This window comes from Podarcis tiliguerta, assembly GCF_965153285.1.
Source record: "Podarcis tiliguerta genome assembly, chromosome: 5".
Lineage (NCBI taxonomy): Eukaryota > Metazoa > Chordata > Lepidosauria > Squamata > Lacertidae > Podarcis > Podarcis tiliguerta.
The window spans coordinates 75,280,164-75,297,103 of NC_139538.1; the positions used below are offsets into that span (position 1 = coordinate 75,280,164).

General features: G+C 43.6%; 1 protein-coding gene and 1 long non-coding RNA gene across 9 annotated transcripts; one reads left to right on the top strand and one right to left on the bottom strand.

Moving 5' to 3' along the window:
* Positions 1 to 1,572: 1,572 nt before the first annotated feature.
* Positions 1,573 to 16,840, top strand: NCOA4 (nuclear receptor coactivator 4). 8 transcript variants are annotated; one of them, XM_083440055.1, is made up of 10 exons: positions 1,573 to 1,824; positions 10,735 to 10,886; positions 11,288 to 11,428; positions 11,606 to 11,694; positions 12,134 to 12,242; positions 12,436 to 12,513; positions 13,321 to 13,467; positions 13,633 to 14,619; positions 14,826 to 14,915; positions 15,680 to 16,840. In XM_083440055.1, exons 2-10 carry the CDS (start codon positions 10,737 to 10,739, stop codon positions 15,683 to 15,685), a joined length of 1,797 nt encoding a protein of 598 aa, XP_083296181.1. In that variant the 5' UTR covers positions 1,573 to 1,824; positions 10,735 to 10,736; the 3' UTR covers positions 15,686 to 16,840. The 8 variants fall into 8 exon arrangements, with proteins under 8 accessions (XP_083296181.1, XP_083296186.1, XP_083296183.1 ...); XM_083440060.1 differs by having other exon boundaries at positions 1,674 to 1,824; positions 13,324 to 13,467; XM_083440057.1 differs by having other exon boundaries at positions 1,733 to 1,836.
* LOC310677363 lies at positions 1,789 to 7,111 on the bottom strand. The gene is made up of 2 exons (XR_014511128.1): positions 5,963 to 7,111; positions 1,789 to 5,900 (listed from the first exon to the last, which is right to left on the bottom strand). It is a non-coding gene; the product is annotated as an uncharacterized lncRNA (long non-coding RNA).
* Positions 16,841 to 16,940: the final 100 nt, after the last annotated feature.

Genomic DNA, 16,940 nt, shown 5'->3' on the forward strand with positions numbered 1-16,940 from the left:
CCGTTGTGCAACTTACCATTACATCTGAAATATATGGAAAATAAGGTCAGGAAAATATTTGGGGCGCTTCATCCTGTTTGGTTTGCAGGCTGGTAAGATGGAAGTTGGCTATTTAAGGAGAATTCATTTTTATTTGTATGTGTGTGTGAAATTAGGTGATGTCACGCCAAACCAGTGTTATCACATACTTTCCAGTCCATTTCTCCATCCAGTCTTTTGAGGAAGCGTGTTTCTTGTGTTCGACCTCCCCATCAACTATAATCGTGCAGCCTGAATTTGCCAGAGACGGACTGGAGGCGCCTGTTGATTTCTGCGTTGAATAGAGGGAGGAAAGCCTCTTTCTCGGCAGCCACCATGGAAACACAGAACAGAGGCAGAACAGTATCCTCCTCAAACAGGAGGCTTTAAAAAAAAAATAGGTCAACGAAAGGCAGGAAGCTTGTGTTTGCATACGGGCTCCAGAAAATGGGGTTTCCCCTCTTCCTTGACCGGCAGGAAAAATGCAGGCAAGTAGACCTTATCGCAAGCTAGTAAAAATTACCTTCAGGGTATATATAGAGAGAGAAAAATAAAAAAAGAAAGTGAGGTTAGAGGGAGACAAAAAAACACTCAACACACAACCCTGCATCTGAAATAAGGACAGCAACCATTCACAAAGCAGCATTGACATATCACTCAAGGCATGATGAACAGCAACAACGGGGGGGAAAGATAGACGTAACATTTTACAAGGACAGGAACACCATGGACAGAATAATTGCCACACACAGGAAGAGCAAGGATATAGTTTGACTGCCTCACTTGTAGTTCTATAAATCATTTACTGTGTTAACACAAACAGACGTTATTAATATTGCAGTTGTTGTATAAGGGATTATTATTTTGACTGGAATGCAATTGAAATTAATAAGATTTTGGAACGCAGAAATAAAGAAAATCATCAAACCATCAATTCTAGCATGCAGGAGGCCACCTAAATTATATACAGAATTCGGTATTTGAACAATTGGTATTAGTAATTGTATTCTAATTTGGTACTGTTATAATGAGGCTATTATTGGATTGAAATTGAAAATTAATGAAACTTGTTTTTAAAAAGCAGTGTTGACACATATATCATGGCAATGGTGAGTAAATGCAAGCTTGTTTTTCCAACACTGTACAACTGTCATTTAAGTCAATCCACAAGCTCTTAGGAAATGTTTGTTCGTTTGCTTTTATTTTGCTAAATTTGTATACCGCCCTTCATCCAAAAGCCACGGGGGGGTTTACAACGCAAAACACATCATATAAAAGCAAATAATAACAAACCCTACACGACACATTTTCATAGCTGTCAACGTTTCCCTTTTTTGAGGGAAATCCCCTTATTCCGAATAGGATTCCTCGCAAGAAAAGGGAAAAGTTGACAGCTATGCATTTTTTTAAAGAGCTTAGTAAGTCCAAGGCCAAGGGGAAAGTCTTGAACCAAACAACCTCCCTGTCTATTTCTTTGAGCTACGAGCTATTTCCCTCCTCCCAGCCTGCTTTACGTAAAGAGGAGGTGGAAGCGACGTCGCCCACAGTTGAGTCCGGGCAGCGGCTTCTGGAGGCGCGAGTGCGCATGCCTCTCTTCTCCGGGGCGCTTCCGTTGGTGCCGCTTACCAACGGGAGGGGGCGGCCGAATATCGTCACCCGAAGGCGCCGGGCCTCCGCGGAAATCTCGCGATATCTTGCCCCCGCTCCACCCCGCGAACCCTCTTTTCCGGCCTGAGCTCCTTGAGGGGAAAGTCGCCTCGTCGGGGATTTTCGCCTTTGCGCCGGCCGCTGCCCGCAGGTTGCCCGGTGAGTCAGAAGGTGGGAGCCGCGGGTTGGGAGGAAGGGCCTCGGCCGCTGTCCGGCATGAGGGTGTTGAGGGAGGTGAGGCGGAGAGGCTCGCCTTGACCTATATTGCCCTCCGCTTTCCGTCCCAGGAGGCGGTTACGTAACTGCACGTGGGAAGAGTCCAACGCGTGTCAGTCTTTCCTGGCGTTCACCGTGAAATATAACGCTTAGGCCCTGCCTTGCTTCCTTAGGCTGAAAATGTCTGGTATTTCTGTGGTTGGGGATTGAACGTAAGCCCCTCCCCTGCCAAATAAAATAAAATAAAAATGTTTTGGGTGTCGTTGGGGACCTAAGAAAACCCGTGGCGAGGGTGGCTCACATTCTCACCTGTTTATTAATGCCATTTATCGATCGCATTCATAGCCCAAGCAGCTCAAAATGCACGGAGCTGTCCCCCATTCTGCTCATTTAACCCCCACAACAATCAGTGTTTTGGGGGTACTCAAGGGTACGCAGTACCAGCAGCTCCCCCCAACAGATCATTTTAAAAGTGTGGCACTTACTGTAACAACTTCATGGTCAGTACCAGTACCATATTTTTCCTTTAAAAAAGCAGTGACAACAACCTTGTGAGGTAGGCTAGGCAGAGAGGCAGCGAGTGGCCCAAGGCCACCCAGTGAGTTTCATGACCCAAGTGGGGGATTTGAACCTGGGTCTCCCTGGTGCTCGTTCCTGTGAGAGGGTCTGGATTCATATATTGGCTACACAGTATTGATGCTCTTAAACAATGCTGGGCGGACTTATGTCTTACAGGATTTCCTTTGTTGTCATTGTTTTTACTTGATCCAGCAACTGGAACATTGTGGGGGGACAGGATGGGAAATTATATTTTTAGAATTAAGGTGACAAGCCTGTTGCTTTTCAGTAGCAGAACTGGGTTCATAGCATTCTCCCCTTGGTTTTCTTCATTTTAGCCATCTAATTGAGGATGAGGTGGGAGCTTTGCTGCTGCTATCGTTAAATAATCTGAGAGTCAAACTCTTGCAAGTCTACCATAAATTGCCCAGATCTCAATCTACCTTCAACCCACCTTGGTACATGATTTTGAATATACAGCTATCTTTATCCCTCAGTCTAGCCTCACCACATCAGCAAAATTGGAATTATGATGCCCTGTACCACATAGGAAGGGTGGAATCATGATCTCTGTCTTTTATATATAAATCCAAACATTGGACATGATCAAGCCAGAGTTAAGTGTTTTTCTGGTTGGTTACTTATATTAGGAATTAAGAGGCAGTGGTGGCAAGCTGTAGCTGATGTGGATAGGGGAAAGTTGCTACACAGTGCAATTATTGTCTAGTACGGTTGTTATGGAGTGGGTGGGGTTGCCTCTCAAAAAGGCTAGAACATCCCTGGCAGGTGCAGCCACACCTTGCAATTCCTTGTGTGGTATGATTGCAGCACCAGTCTCTCTGGTGCATTACTGAAAGCTTTGAGGTTACAGTGGCTGGTGCAATTCTTGTCTTCAAAATAATTTGGTTGCAGATGTGAGTGCCATGGTAGATACAGCAGGGCTGTATACCCCGCCAGATGGGTGGAGTATAAATAATAACAATAATATAATATGCTTATCCCTACAGTTGGGCACAGGGAGAACTTTCAGCCCCTGCTAAGAAGCAAGAATGTAGAACTGCATGACAGCAAGAGCTATTTAAATGTTTGAGATTAAGTGACTGCATGCTGAAAGCTAGAGGGAAATGGAGTTGTGGGATATAAGATTATCTTGGGCTTTGAAAAGGGAGATAAATTTCTTTAAGTGAAACTGCATTTACATTCATCTCCGCTTAATACTCTCTCACCCTGGTATCAAGGTAAAGGAAATTTAGGAAAGGAACTTATGAAATCCCAGCTCTGCCTTAGTGATGACATAGTGGCATCTCAGGAAGCTTCACTTGCACAGCAGTTAGGAGTAATTATTTTCAGCAGCAGCCTTCCCTATTGCCTACTGTTCTCCTAAAAGCTAGAATTGGGACTAGTCTTTGTCATAATGCTGGAAGTGATGTGTGTAGACAATTGGGAAGTGCATGCATTTAAGAGTCTCTGAATCTTGGTCTTAGTATAAAAGCCACTTACCACACCTTCCGGAGTTTGCATCTTAAAAATACTGGTATATGCTCAAGCAGATTTAGTTTCTTGTGAAACAACAACAAAACCATACATCTATAATTCAAGAACCAATTAATCTTCAACCTGTCTTTTTTCTTCCCACCAATGTTCTGTGTTGGGGGTAAAAGGAAGTATACTTGGTTTCAGTGATATATGTTTATTAAAAGTTGAGTCCTATTGTTGAGACATGGGCAAGTGGCTTTTTGTTGAAGCTTCTGGGTTTTTAGGGGAAATTCCTGAGGCTTTATGCTGCAGCTTTTATTTGCATGTGTTTTATGTTTTTCTCTCTTGTATTGGATTAAGAGGAAAGGTTGTCAAAATAGAACAAAGTTGTTTTTCCCCGTTGGTCTCTTTTTAATAGAAACACATAGATAATGGAAAACTGGCAAGTCATAAAGTAGGTGACTTGATGATTCTGTAAGAATATAATCTTGTGTTTACGAGCATGCGAAGAATGTGACCACAAAACCTTTCAGGCACCACATGTTTTGAAGGTGGAATTGGATTTGCAGTCCCTTCAAAATGATTTGTTGGAAAACCACACAGAGCATTATGCTTCTATTAAAATAACCTAGAGGAGCACTGGGTAACATGAAGTGGTTGTGTTTATTTTACTTCACATTGTATTTCAAATGTCCCCCCCCCCCCCCGCCATTGCTGCACACACAGTAAGGATATAACCCAATGCATGTACTGGCTGTGATGGGGACACTCCAGTTCCTAGTTACAACCTTAGAAAATACTATCAGTGTTAGGACAGACAGTTGTCAAGAATGTCAGTGTTAATTTCCTTTTGCTTTGATAGGCTTTGTCTGGCGTGTGCAAGTTGTATGGAGCAGGGAATGTCTTTAGCTTGTAAACAGCCTCTTGACTATAAGGTTCACTGGGCAGTTCCCCCCTTTCCTTGTAGGCCCCAAGTGACTGACATAAATACTATGTGGGTGTGTGGGTATGTATGTGTGGGTAGGTTGGCTTGGTCTTTCCTTTCCCCTCCTTCCTCCAACCCCTCATGAACACCATGAGTCTTTGCATGAGGATCCTCCAGACTGCGTGAGGGGCAGTCCAAGCTCACAAAGTTGGATTCCACCCATAGTTTTTATTTGTCTTGTGCTCTTTGTTTTTAAGAAGCTGGGCAGGAAAAAGTTATATGGGAAGAAGTGTTTGGTTTTAGTTTCAAGCGAACAGAGCATTAATTAGGTTTAGTAAAATGATGTTGCTGCTGGAATATCTGATACAGAGATACTTAATGGTGCGTGTAAAGCAGTTGTATCCATACAGTATTCCTTGTGGTTGTATGCAGCTACTTGGTTAACTATTTATGCTCATGTAGATGGGAAGGGGAGGACTTAGCTATGCTGGAAATTTAGGTTCTCTAACATAACACAGTGCCAGAATATAGGAGGGGGGAGGCCTATGGTGTTGCTAATAAGTGCTTCTTTCTACAACCTACTTTAGAAATGATATATTCTATGAAACAGGAACACAATGTTGCAAGAGTTGCAGTTCCTCTTGTAATGAACCTAAAATATCTTCTAGTTCCGTTTTAGAGGGTTGTTTGAACTAACTTGTACCTATACGTCTGCTTTCAGTCTTTGGCACAGTGAGTTGTGTGTTTCAAGGAAAAGCCATGTTGCTTTTCGGAACATCCTGACCCATTTTGTCTGCATATGTAACACAGCTTCTTCTTCTTGTGTTTTGGTCCTACAATCATTAACAATCCTTGAGCTTTTGTGGAAGTCTCGTGACTTATAGGATCTATAGTTTGTTGACTATAGAGTTAAGATACATTTCAGAAGGCAAGGTAGCTTAGAGCTCATATGTGGGAGGTGCTTTGAAATAAAAAGGGTTGCCATATTTCAAAGGGTGAAAATTTGGACACAAAAGTTGAGCTATTTTTAAGGAGACTTCTGGCAGATATGATACTCAAGCTATTTCCACCCAGACACCGTTTCCAACTGCCGTATTCTGGCCATGTCTGGGAATTCCGGACGAATGGCAACCCTAGAATAGGAGAAACTTGGGAGAGGTGGCTGGGGTAGGATATCTGCTTCCTTGTCCTGATGAGTGGGTAATCTGTAAGATTCCTATTATTAAAGTCTGCATGCTGCTTGTGATATGTGTGAACATGCTGCCATTATTATTATTATTATTATTATACCACCCTATACCCACAGGTCTCAGGGCGGTTCACAGGATGAAATCAGAATATAAAACCACAAAATACAGAATCAAAATAAAAACAACTGAAGTCAACCTTAACCCTATCTGAAGTCAAATATCACAAGAACTCTGATATCTCCTCACATACCAGTGAGATCATAGCATGGTAGAGTTGGGACCTTGAGGGTAATCCAACCCCTTGCAGCACACATTTTGTTTTCCAAGTAGTACCAAACAAGCAATAATTCCATTATACACATGTCTGTGCTTGAATTATGTAAGCTTTGTCAGGCAGGGCATAACAGTGGGATATATTGCAACATTTTGTGGTTTAAGCTGGCAGATGGATATTAGTATGATTCTTCAGGCAAAACAAACTAAACCTAGAATGATCTAACTGAACACCTGCATTAAGCAGGCAAGAAGGACTGTCATCTTGTAAGCAATTAACTAAAAACATTCTTGAGTAATGCAGGTTTATTTAAATGCTGATTATGAGTAATAAGGACTACATTTGACAAAACTGCTCGTAGTTTGTCCCACAAATGCTTAGCAGACAAACTTACAAAAGAATTATGTTATCTGCAGCCTTAATTGGCTTAGCATTTTAATTTGTTTCATTTGATCATTCAAGCATTGCTGCAGAAAAATAAAGAAAGAAATAGGAAGGGGTATAAACCACTTATATGCCCAGGGTTGGCTGCAAAAGTACAAATGGTGAAAGTTGAGCTAATAGTTTATATTTGATTTTTGGGTGTATGCTACACTTGTTGATTTGAGAGAAGGCTGGTGTGTTGTTGTGTCTGGAATGCTCAGCAATAATGTTCACCTGATGGCCTCAGAAAATTTGTGCCCTCACAGCCTAACTTTGTAGGCTGGTTGAGATGATAGAATTGGGTGGCTGGGGTAGAACTACGCATATTGCCTTCAGCTGTTGGAGGAAAAGAGGTGTGAATAAGTGTAAAAAGAATTTATTATATAATAAGAGTCGGCCACGACTGGACCTAATGGTCAGCGGTCCCCTTTACCCCTTACTAAAAATGAACTTCTTCCAAACACGGAGTATTCCTTAGTCAAAACAGCACTGCTTACACAGGGAGCAAGTTTTGGGGGGAGCGCCATGCTTTGCAGAAGTAACAGAGAATCTTTTGAGAGTGTGCTTCCTTAGGGTTGACTCTTAATAGCTATGTGAGGGCAATGTATGCTCTGCGCACATGGATTGCTGGCTGGCTGTTGGTGGGGGATGGAGTGCCCTGGAAAATGGTCTGGCAAGCTGGCTTGAAGGCTGAACAGGAGCACGCCACCATGTGCAATTTTGTACCACTGGTCCTTGGATGGTAATTCTAATAGCCACACTTATTAGGCTGGTTTGGACACCTAATCCTATGCATGTTCTCTTGCAACATTTAAAGATGCCTCATACCGAGCTGGACCATAGATCCATCTAGCTCAGTAGAAGGAAACCTGTGCTTGGAAACCTAGACACTTGGACTTCAGCTTCCATCAGCCCCTGCCAAGCTGGCTAATGGTTGGGGGGGGGTGCAAGTTACAGTCCCAACAGCAACTGATGCAGCTCAACCCCCCCACCCCCTTAGGCAATACCAGCTCTTCTGAAAGTGGATTCCTGCAGAAATATTTCTCAGTCCTGCTTCCTGAGATCCTTTCAGTTGGGGCTTGAACGTGGCACTTTCTACATGCGTGCACAGCATGTGTTTTGCCCTTGAGGAAGGAAGGAAGTTCTGCATGCCTTTCAAATGTGCATATAGGATCAGGCCAATGGTTGCATTTTGGAGGGGCCGTAGTGGAAGCACTTGGCATAGCAAAGGCTTGAAGAAACAGGCCTCTTTTAATGCACACCTTTTGGTAGTCTCAAGTTTGAAACCTACCGTATTTTTTGCCCTATAGGACGCACTTTTTCCCCTCCAAAAATGAAGGGGAAATCTGGGTGCGTCCTATGGGGCGAATGCAGGCTTTCGCTGAAGCTTGGAGAGCGAGAGGGGTCGGTGCGCACCGACCCCTCTCGCTCTCCAGGCTTCAGGAAGACATCAGCAGCCTAGGCAGCCCTGCGGGAGCTCTGCTTTGAAGACACACTTTTGTGTATGAATGTTTAATAATTTGAAAAGGGACACCTTTTCAAATCTCTGAATCTCTACTGGAGAAACAAAGTGGCTATATTTGACATGCTTGCGGGAAATGCTTTTTGCATCATTTTCAAACAGTGGCCATTGTGGCCCAACTCTCGTGCCGGATCTCCTCCGGCTCAGGAGAGCTGGCTATCTCTGCACACTTTGCTGGATCCCATATTTCAAACACTGTGCAGAAGCAATGTACAGTATAAATAAAAGGAAACATGCATAATAACCTCTAAACCAAGCCTTAGGTTCCACATGGAGCGTTGGAATACGGCAATAGCTCTGGCTGCACCCAAACAGTCTTAGAGATGGTCCTGTGAACCACCCTGAGACCTGCGGGTATAGGGCGCTATACAGATTTTATTATTAATAATAATAGTCATAAATCTATAACGGCATGCAAGCGCCTAGTGGCAGATCCTCTTTTACGAGGCGGATTTCCCCACTTTGGAACAAGCCTATGTGCCTCTCGGTTCCATTTGCATTTGGCGTTTCGCCCCCGATCTGCAGGACGGATCGGGCTCCCTCCCCGCGAGAGTTGCTGGGCAGTTTTCAAGCCTCCTCCCTCCCTCCCTCCCTCCGCGAAGACGTGCAAGGCTGCGTCCCAGCTGTGGCGGCTCTGGCCACGTGGGCGAGGAGGGCGGGAGCGGGGGAGGAGCCGGGGGGCGGGCCCGGAATGTGCTCTGGGAAGCAGGCCCCTTTTAAGCAGCCTTGCACGGGGCGGATAGCGTTATCTCGTGCTGCAGGCGCCGGCCCCTGGCTCGGGAGGAAGCGGCCCTCGTCCTCCCTAGAAACGTGAGAGACCGGTGCATACGGTATGCAGGATTGCAGGGCGGGAGGGAAGCGAAGGGGCAGCCCAAGGCAGCCAAAATGGTCCCAAGGATGCACAGTTGGGATCAAGCCCCCTTCCGGGAGAAATGTGCACAGGGCCGGCCGCTCCGATGCCAGGAAACAGAGAAGCGCCCGGCTCCGAAAACTGCACACGCGAGCAAGCCCACTGGATCTTAGCGGGGAAATAAGCGTAGCACCGGGCTGCCGAGGTGGCCTGGTTTCATTTCGCGTGCTGGTTAATATTAACAGAAGCTGCTGCTCGTTTCCACATTCCTCAGGGGTGCAGGGGCTAGAAGTCATGATTTCTTTACAGGCCACGTCTGCTTCGCTGATCTGCTACTTGGAGCAAGGTGGGGGGGGGCGAGAGTGATGCTTGAATCCTACAACGGGGAGGAGAGCTTGGGTGGTATTCAGCTAAGTTTCGCTTGGAATAGACCCACTGAAATTAATGGACCTAATTTAGTCATGCTCGTTAAGCTCAGTGAGTCTACTCATTGAGTAAAACTTTGCCGAGTGGCACCTATTATTCTCAGAGCTGGTGTCTGAATTCTTTGCTGGATTTACATTCGAAAGAATGCCAGTAGCACAGACTGGCTGTGAGCATGCCCAGGATTTTTGTTGGGGGAGGGGAGTTGTTGAACTTTTTAGGGGAGATCACGGGTAGAAATCCCTCCAAAAAGAAGATATTCGGGGGCAGGCCCCTGTCTCCCCTTGGCTATGCCCTTGTCTGTGAGGCATCTTAAACTGAACTAAATTTTAGTTCTGTGTGCTGGGAACCACATCTGTGTCATCTTGGGTTCAATGATGGAAGAAAAAGAGGGGTGAAAGTGTAATAAAATAAAAAGTAATGGGGTTGAAAACTTTTTAAAAAAATGTGAGTGCAATATGCATGTTCCCTCAAAAGCATGGCCTATTGCAGACAATAGAATTTCTGCTAAGTAAGTGTAGGACTGCTGCTTTAATCACCCAAATGAAACAAAAACAACAACAAAAATTGCTTCAAGGGGCATGGAATATGGCCTTGTGGAATTGAACTGGGGGCTAGTATTGAAAAACTGGTTCCTGCTGGGTTCTGGAAAGTGCAGGTGATTTGCTTTAATAGGGGAAAACATTTATTGAAACTTTCTGTCCAGTTACAATCTGAAGTCCTGTCAAACATATTTGAGTTTGTTGGTCATGTAACTTTAATCTAGGAATGTGCTAGTATCGTGGGTGTCTGTCTGAAAGAATTTTTTAGAGTTTTTGGGAAGTCTATGTACAACTTGAGTTTATAATCTGTGGTCATGAGCATTAGTTAAACTTCTTGTGAGCAAGGCAGGACTGTGCAAAGATGATAGAAGCCATCTCTGAAGCCAGCTGGATAATGCAGCTGCTGCTTCCACCTAACAAATACTGGAAGTGTTGATCTGTTGAAAATGCAGAGGTAGGACCATAGTCAGGGACTGGGAAAGAAAAGACTAACAGCACAATTAAGAGAGACTTGGGTTGCAAGAATCCTTGGGCACAAATATGCTGGCTGGGTGGCAAAATTATCTAGAATAATGAAAACAATATTGTGTAGTCTGTTGCCCATTTCATCCTCCTCTGTTTGTTTGAGTGGGGCATATTGCCACATTATTTTTTGTGTTTCTCTTTTTAGAAATGTCAAGGATGAGTCTACCCCAAGAGACAAGTGCAAGCTCCAGCAGCAAGGAACCCCTTGTCAAGTGTCTTCAGGCTAAGAAGGACTTGGAGACAGCAATTGCTGGAGTAGTCAAGGCTGAACAGCAAGTTAAAGACAACTGGAGAGAGGTATTTGGGGGACAAGAAGGGGAAGAAATAAATAAAAAATCACATAGCAGATTCTGGATGTTATCATCTTGATGCTGCTCCATGTATACTAAAGCATCACATATGTAGCAGCACCTCCTGCTTTACTATACCCGAATATTTCATCATTCCTCATCGATGCCAGGGAGGAATACTATAAATGCATCTTGTGGCAGTGTTGGGAGCCTTGGAGGAGGGTCACTTGTGTGCTAGCTATCTCTTGAAACTTTCCACGTTGAAATGGGGGCCCCCACTGCATGAAGTACAAACAACTTGGCATGACAATGATATTAAATGGGTTTTGGTTGATTCTACTTCAGACACTTGTGGCTTAGAACTAGCCATAAGAACAGTGACTGAATCCAGCATTTTTTATCTTGCAGGTGAAAGCTCAAATTCACAGCTGCATCAGCCGCCACCTGGAATGCTTGCGCAGCCGCGAGGTTTGGTTGCTTGAGCAGGTGGATCTCATTCAGCAGCTGAAAGAGGAGGCCTTGCAACAGCAGGCCCAACAACTCTGTTGGGTAAGGTCTAACTGTACCCTTAGTTCAGTTTATACTTGAAACTCTTGGTTCAGAACTACAGTAATTTAGCCTTGAGTATGTGCTAATTGTGATTGGCATAAGAACACATTGAGCCTTGCTGAAGCTGGCTCTTGATGTTCATAGTGAAGTCACGTATAGTCCTTTTGTCTCTTACAGTTGTTAGGACAATTCAATTGCCTCATCCATCAGCTGGAGCAGCCTCACAGTAACGACCTTGGCAATCAAATTTCGGCGTGTTTGGAGAGGTAAGCAAATCTATTGAATTCATCTTACTGCCAGGCTTAGAATTACTAAAATGACAAGGTGTGTTTCACACCATTATTAGTGGTATGACATTGCATGCAATTTATCTTCCTGCAAAATAGAACCTCCAATTTCCTAATGTGTCTTGAAAATATTGAACTACAGATTTAAAAATTGTGACCTTGGAAAGTGACTGACCTATATGTGTCTTGGTTTTGATTTGTTGATCAAATTGGTAAGAACCTGAGAGGCCTAATATCCTTGGCACAGTTCAAAATAGGTCACGAAGGCCTTGTTTTCAATAGGATCTGCTCAACTTTTTAATCTAATGAACAGTGGCTTCATTTTGGGCCTATGGAAAATTATCATGATCATTTGCTTTTTCAACTTGAGTGCTTGATGCATATTTTCTCTTCACCCCGCACCCCACCCCTTTGACAGACTGGGCAACTTAACTCTCCAACCAGAAGAAAATTCCATTCTGAGCTTTGAGGCGAATATGCCATTCCTTCGTGAGGCCATCACATCTTTTGGCTCAATCACAACAACGGTGAGTAGAGGATTTCAAGGGTGTGGGATCTGTTCTATGTATCTGCTACTTGGAAGCTTATAATTAGTAGTTCATGGTTTTCAACATGTTATTGGCTTGAAAAATTCAAGAATTTTAAAATGACAAGCTCAGTAAGAAGTTACAACCAGTAAGTTTATCATAATTCTGACTTGCTCTGTGTATTTAAAAATAGCAAACCTCTGATGATGAAGAAGACTACACCCCATGGATTTCTGGGAGGAACTGCGCTGTGCCAGCCAAACTTGAGCAGGTACAGTTAAAAGTTGTTTCCTGCATGATAGCAGCAGAACAGAAGTATCTACCAGCATTTCATTGTGGGTTCTGTGACTTGAGAGACTTAACAGAAGGCTTGATTAGAGGTATAGGACCAAGTGTGCTTGCTGTGACCTTACAATCCAGGAACAGGGAACGTCTTCCAGCACATGCCCAACTGCCCCACATCTGACATCAGACTGCAAAGAAAGAATTCAAACTGCCTAAATGGCAAGTGGGACTTGCATTCAGTGCCTTTCCAACTTTGTGCCAAATGGAAGCCTTGCTGGGAATGGCTACAACTCCAGAGTTCCTGATTTCTGCTGAAAGCAGGGCTTGTGCAGGCACTGTTTGAATCCAAACTACCTGAAAAGTGGTTTGAGCTCATGGCGATGGTGGGTGGCTGTGCCCACTTGTCAAAGTTGCTAGCAGGAGGTGGGGACGTTCAGGATCTGGACAGCAGGCCCACCCCTATTCTGACTTCTCAGGACAATTACCTTTTGCATGCACCATAAGTGAGCATGCCTAGAATATTTAGAACTCTATGTATTTCCTGTGAATAGCTATCATGCCACGACCCACCAATTAGGGCACTTGATAATAGGTCTAAACTGAGCATGCTGTGCAAATTCACAACAAATCTGATTCCAAAAGTGTTTCCTGCTCAAATGTTGAAAGAATCCCTTCATAAGTCTGTCAGGCTCCGATGATGATTTGGTTGTTCCTTGGGGTGGTGGTAGTTTTTTCCTGGTGATCTCTAACCAGAACTGAATGTGTAACAATAAGTTTGCTGTTGTGATGTTAGCAGAAGCCTTCTTATGGAACTGTGGGGTGCCCACTCTCTGACTGGCTTCTTGGAAGTAAACCTGACAGTGCCTGCTGTGGTCCGCATGTTCCTAGCAAGAACTACGAAGACTGGCTCTTGAAAACACATTCACCAGGGACCAACCAGGTAACGTATTTTAATTGATTACAGTACTTGGGGAAAAGTAAGTTTTAGAACTGGTGGGATGTCTCATTTTACATTTTCTGCATTACACCAAGGTGCAAATGGTATCGTGTTAACTGAACTTTTTCCTGGAAGTTTTTAACGTTTGGTATCAATTTTGTTTGTCAGGATTTAAAGTCTCCCAAAATGTGTTACTTGGAGCAAGCCTGGGGAAATCTGAGAAACTTGGAGAACTGGCTTCTGCAGAACCAACAAGAAGGATCTCCTGAGAAAATGGATTCACGCCGGCGCAAAAGTTCCACCTCCACAGTTAGTTCCTCTTTTTCCATTGAAAAGATAGACGAGTTGGAGCTCCTGGAGCAAGAAGAGATGGATCTTTCCGACTGGCTGCTTACGCCTTCTGAAGCGGAAAACACGAATGCCTTGGAGAAGTGGGAATGCGTGTTTAAGCCCTTTAGGGAGGAATACAATATCAGCGATTGGCTCCCCAAAGCCGATTCCTGCAACAATTGTTGTGGCATCCAGGCCAAGGGTATAGAAATAGAAAACCTTGGCAATCTCAGGTGCCTCGGTGAGCACCTGGAAGGGAAGAAATCGTCCACCAATGATGCCTGGCTTCTGCAGCCCTCTTTCAAAGTCGAAGATGTATGCAGAGCCAATGAGCCATGTTCTAGCTTTTCAGAGTGTGTGTGCGATGGAAACTGTGAGAAGGAAGCTCTGTGCAAGTGGCTTCTTCGGAAGGAAGGCAAGGATAAAAATGGGGTGCCAGTAGGACAGACACCTAGCTCCATCACTGAGCCTGGTGAAGCTAAGCCTCCCCTGAACATCTGGCTCTATCCTCCTCAACAGCTGGGGGAGGAACCGGTCCCTTCTGCAACCGAACAGGACAGTCCCGATGTTCTAAAACCACTGAAAGAATTGCTCGAAACCCCATTATCAGCCTGGCTAGCCAAGCCAGAGGCCGTAGCATTGGGTGCAGAGGAGAAAGCAAGCAGGGAGAAAGCAGAAGTGAGTTGCAAGAGTTCTCTTCTGGAGCTTCTAGAACCATTCCACCTCCCTCTTAATGTAAACAGCTGGGTGTTGTCTTCAGCGAACACAGACTCTTCCAGTCAGTCTCCTGCAGAAGACAAATGGCTGCAACGCAAGAAGGCACACGTATGTATTAACACTCAACTGTCGCTGGCTCCTTTAGCATTACATTTTTTTAATAGCTCCTACAAGTTCCTTGAAAGTCTGTGGTGAGGAGTCTTAGCTTCTTAAGATTACTTTTTAGCGCCACTTGCAGCTTGTTCAAAAATACAGGATTAGCATGGTGGTCCACACTAGGCGCAGCTTAATGAGAAATCTGCCTTTTATTCCAGGACTACGGCCTTCCTACAGTATGTGACCTCTTTGCATGTATGAAGCTGAATGGAGAGAGAGAGAAATGGCTATATCAGAATCCTCTACAGGTAACCATTCAGCTGCCATTTCTCATTTTAGCAAGAGTCTTTAACACCTTTCCTTTGATAAGCTTGTTTATTCACCTCCAAGGTTTCAAGCAGCCCAAGTTCCTAAAAACTTGAGGGATCAAACATTACCATCCCAGGTTCCTTGAGCTATGAATCATTAGTGTAACCAGTCATTTTGCCCTGTGTTCCTTGGATCTTTAAGCAAGATTTGGACTAGTTTTTAAAGTTGTATATTTGGCCAACCTACAGTTTAGATTTTTGTGATGAAATCTGAGGTGGTCGTATTCTCGAAACCGAATACTCTTGTGATGGAATGGGTAGTGATGACAGTGCTGGGTGCCACTACTCAGTTGCTCTGTAACAGTTCGCCCACATTGACCTTCAGGCGAGGGAATTTCCTTGCTCTGGAGTTTCTGTAGGTTTATCTTCTGTTAGCCACATGGCATGTTTGAAGGGAGAGGGGAAAGTTTAATGTGCATATGATGGCATTGTGTAGGCATAGACTCTAACTGTTGCACTGGTCTATGAACCCTTATCCAGGTCAATTACTTCAGGAATGTACACTGCAAAGTACGTAGCCTACAACCAGGATCTGCTGATAGAGTGCGTTTAACCTTCCAAGGATATCATGGGTGTAGTTGCACAATTCCAGCAATATTACTGTTTCCAGTAACTGAATCTAATAAGACAGGTGCATTTGAAAAAAAGATTTGTTTTTTGTGTAGCTTCTGTTCTAATGTAACAATTCTGGATTGCATTTCTAGATGTGAAAAACCTGGACTGTTTGAAGAGTTACCTTTTTGCTGATCATCGCACATTTGTACTGACTGCAATCTACTGCATTTATGTGGCTGATTCATCTGCCTCTTCCAAACTTCACTTTAAAGCTGTATGTAGCTGAGTTATGGTTGCCAACTTTGGGCTGTGGATTTGACTCACGCCGCAAAGAAGCAACTGTATGCATCTTAGGGGCCTATGAAATGAAGATCTTTCCCTGGTTGGTCACATGGAAGTGCTTTGAAATATCTTCCTGATTATATTTGGAGTACACATGGCACAAAAGACTCTTGCTTCCTGTTCCATGACTGCTGAGTAGAGGATTTAGAAGTAAACTCTAACTTAGACCCCAGGGAGGGAAAACTCCTTTTATTTAGCAATCCTATCCTTTATTTTAAACAACTCCTGGTTGTAAATATATTAGACATTTTAGACCAATATATTTAAAGTAATCCTGCTCTTATGCAACTATGATTGTTTTAGAGCGTCATACCAAGTGGTTAAAATGTTTTATTTTCTTGGAATGGATCCTATGCCAAACAAGACCAGAAGCTTCCCAGTAACTTGGTGCCAACCTTAAGTTGTGGAAATTGACCAGGATTCAAGTGGTGTCTAGGTGTTCTAAAGCACATTGCTATTTAATGCAAATTTAACTTCCATGTTTCTTAACTTTATACTATTATTGATATTTAGATTAAGTAGATTTAGGTGTTGGGGTAAAGAAAATGTTGCTTAAGTACAACCTTAATACCACTTGCCTTGTATCACAGGATATGAAGGCATTTCTGAGAAGCTCTGATCTTTGTCAAAAAATCATCTTAAAGTGCTCTTTGACTGGTGTGAGTAGACTGATCTAAACTACTGAAACTATATAAACTTAGGCCTTCAGTAGCAAAAGGGTTATTGTCACCTGTCTTTAAGCAGTGCACTCCTTTAATTGCAGTAGTAGTTTGAGCCATTTAATGGAAATGTGTGGCTTTTGAATGTTTAACAAACCTCAGATAGTTGACCTGAAATGAATAATGAAAATGGAGGCCAAGCCTACTGTCTTTATCAAGTCCTAAGAATTGCTCTCTCTTCATCAGTTCAATATTTCCTGATGCTGATTAAGTCTTTCCATTAAACCATTGCTGTGAACAAAAAACAAAGTTTTTCTTTGCATACTTCTGTTTCTTCATGGGAGATTTTGTGAATGTTATAAACAGGGTACGTACACAGAAACAGCGGCAACTTCTTAGTTTGACATGT

Coding starts and splice junctions, on each gene's coding strand:
- NCOA4 (XM_083440055.1), top strand. CDS start 10,737: ATGTCAAGGATGAGTCTACCCCAAGAGACAAGTGCAAGCTCCAGCAGC. Junction 11,429..11,605: donor AGGCCCAACAACTCTGTTGG/GTAAGGTCTAAC, acceptor TGTCTCTTACAG/TTGTTAGGACAATTCAATTG. Junction 12,243..12,435: donor TTGGCTCAATCACAACAACG/GTGAGTAGAGGA, acceptor ATTTAAAAATAG/CAAACCTCTGATGATGAAGA.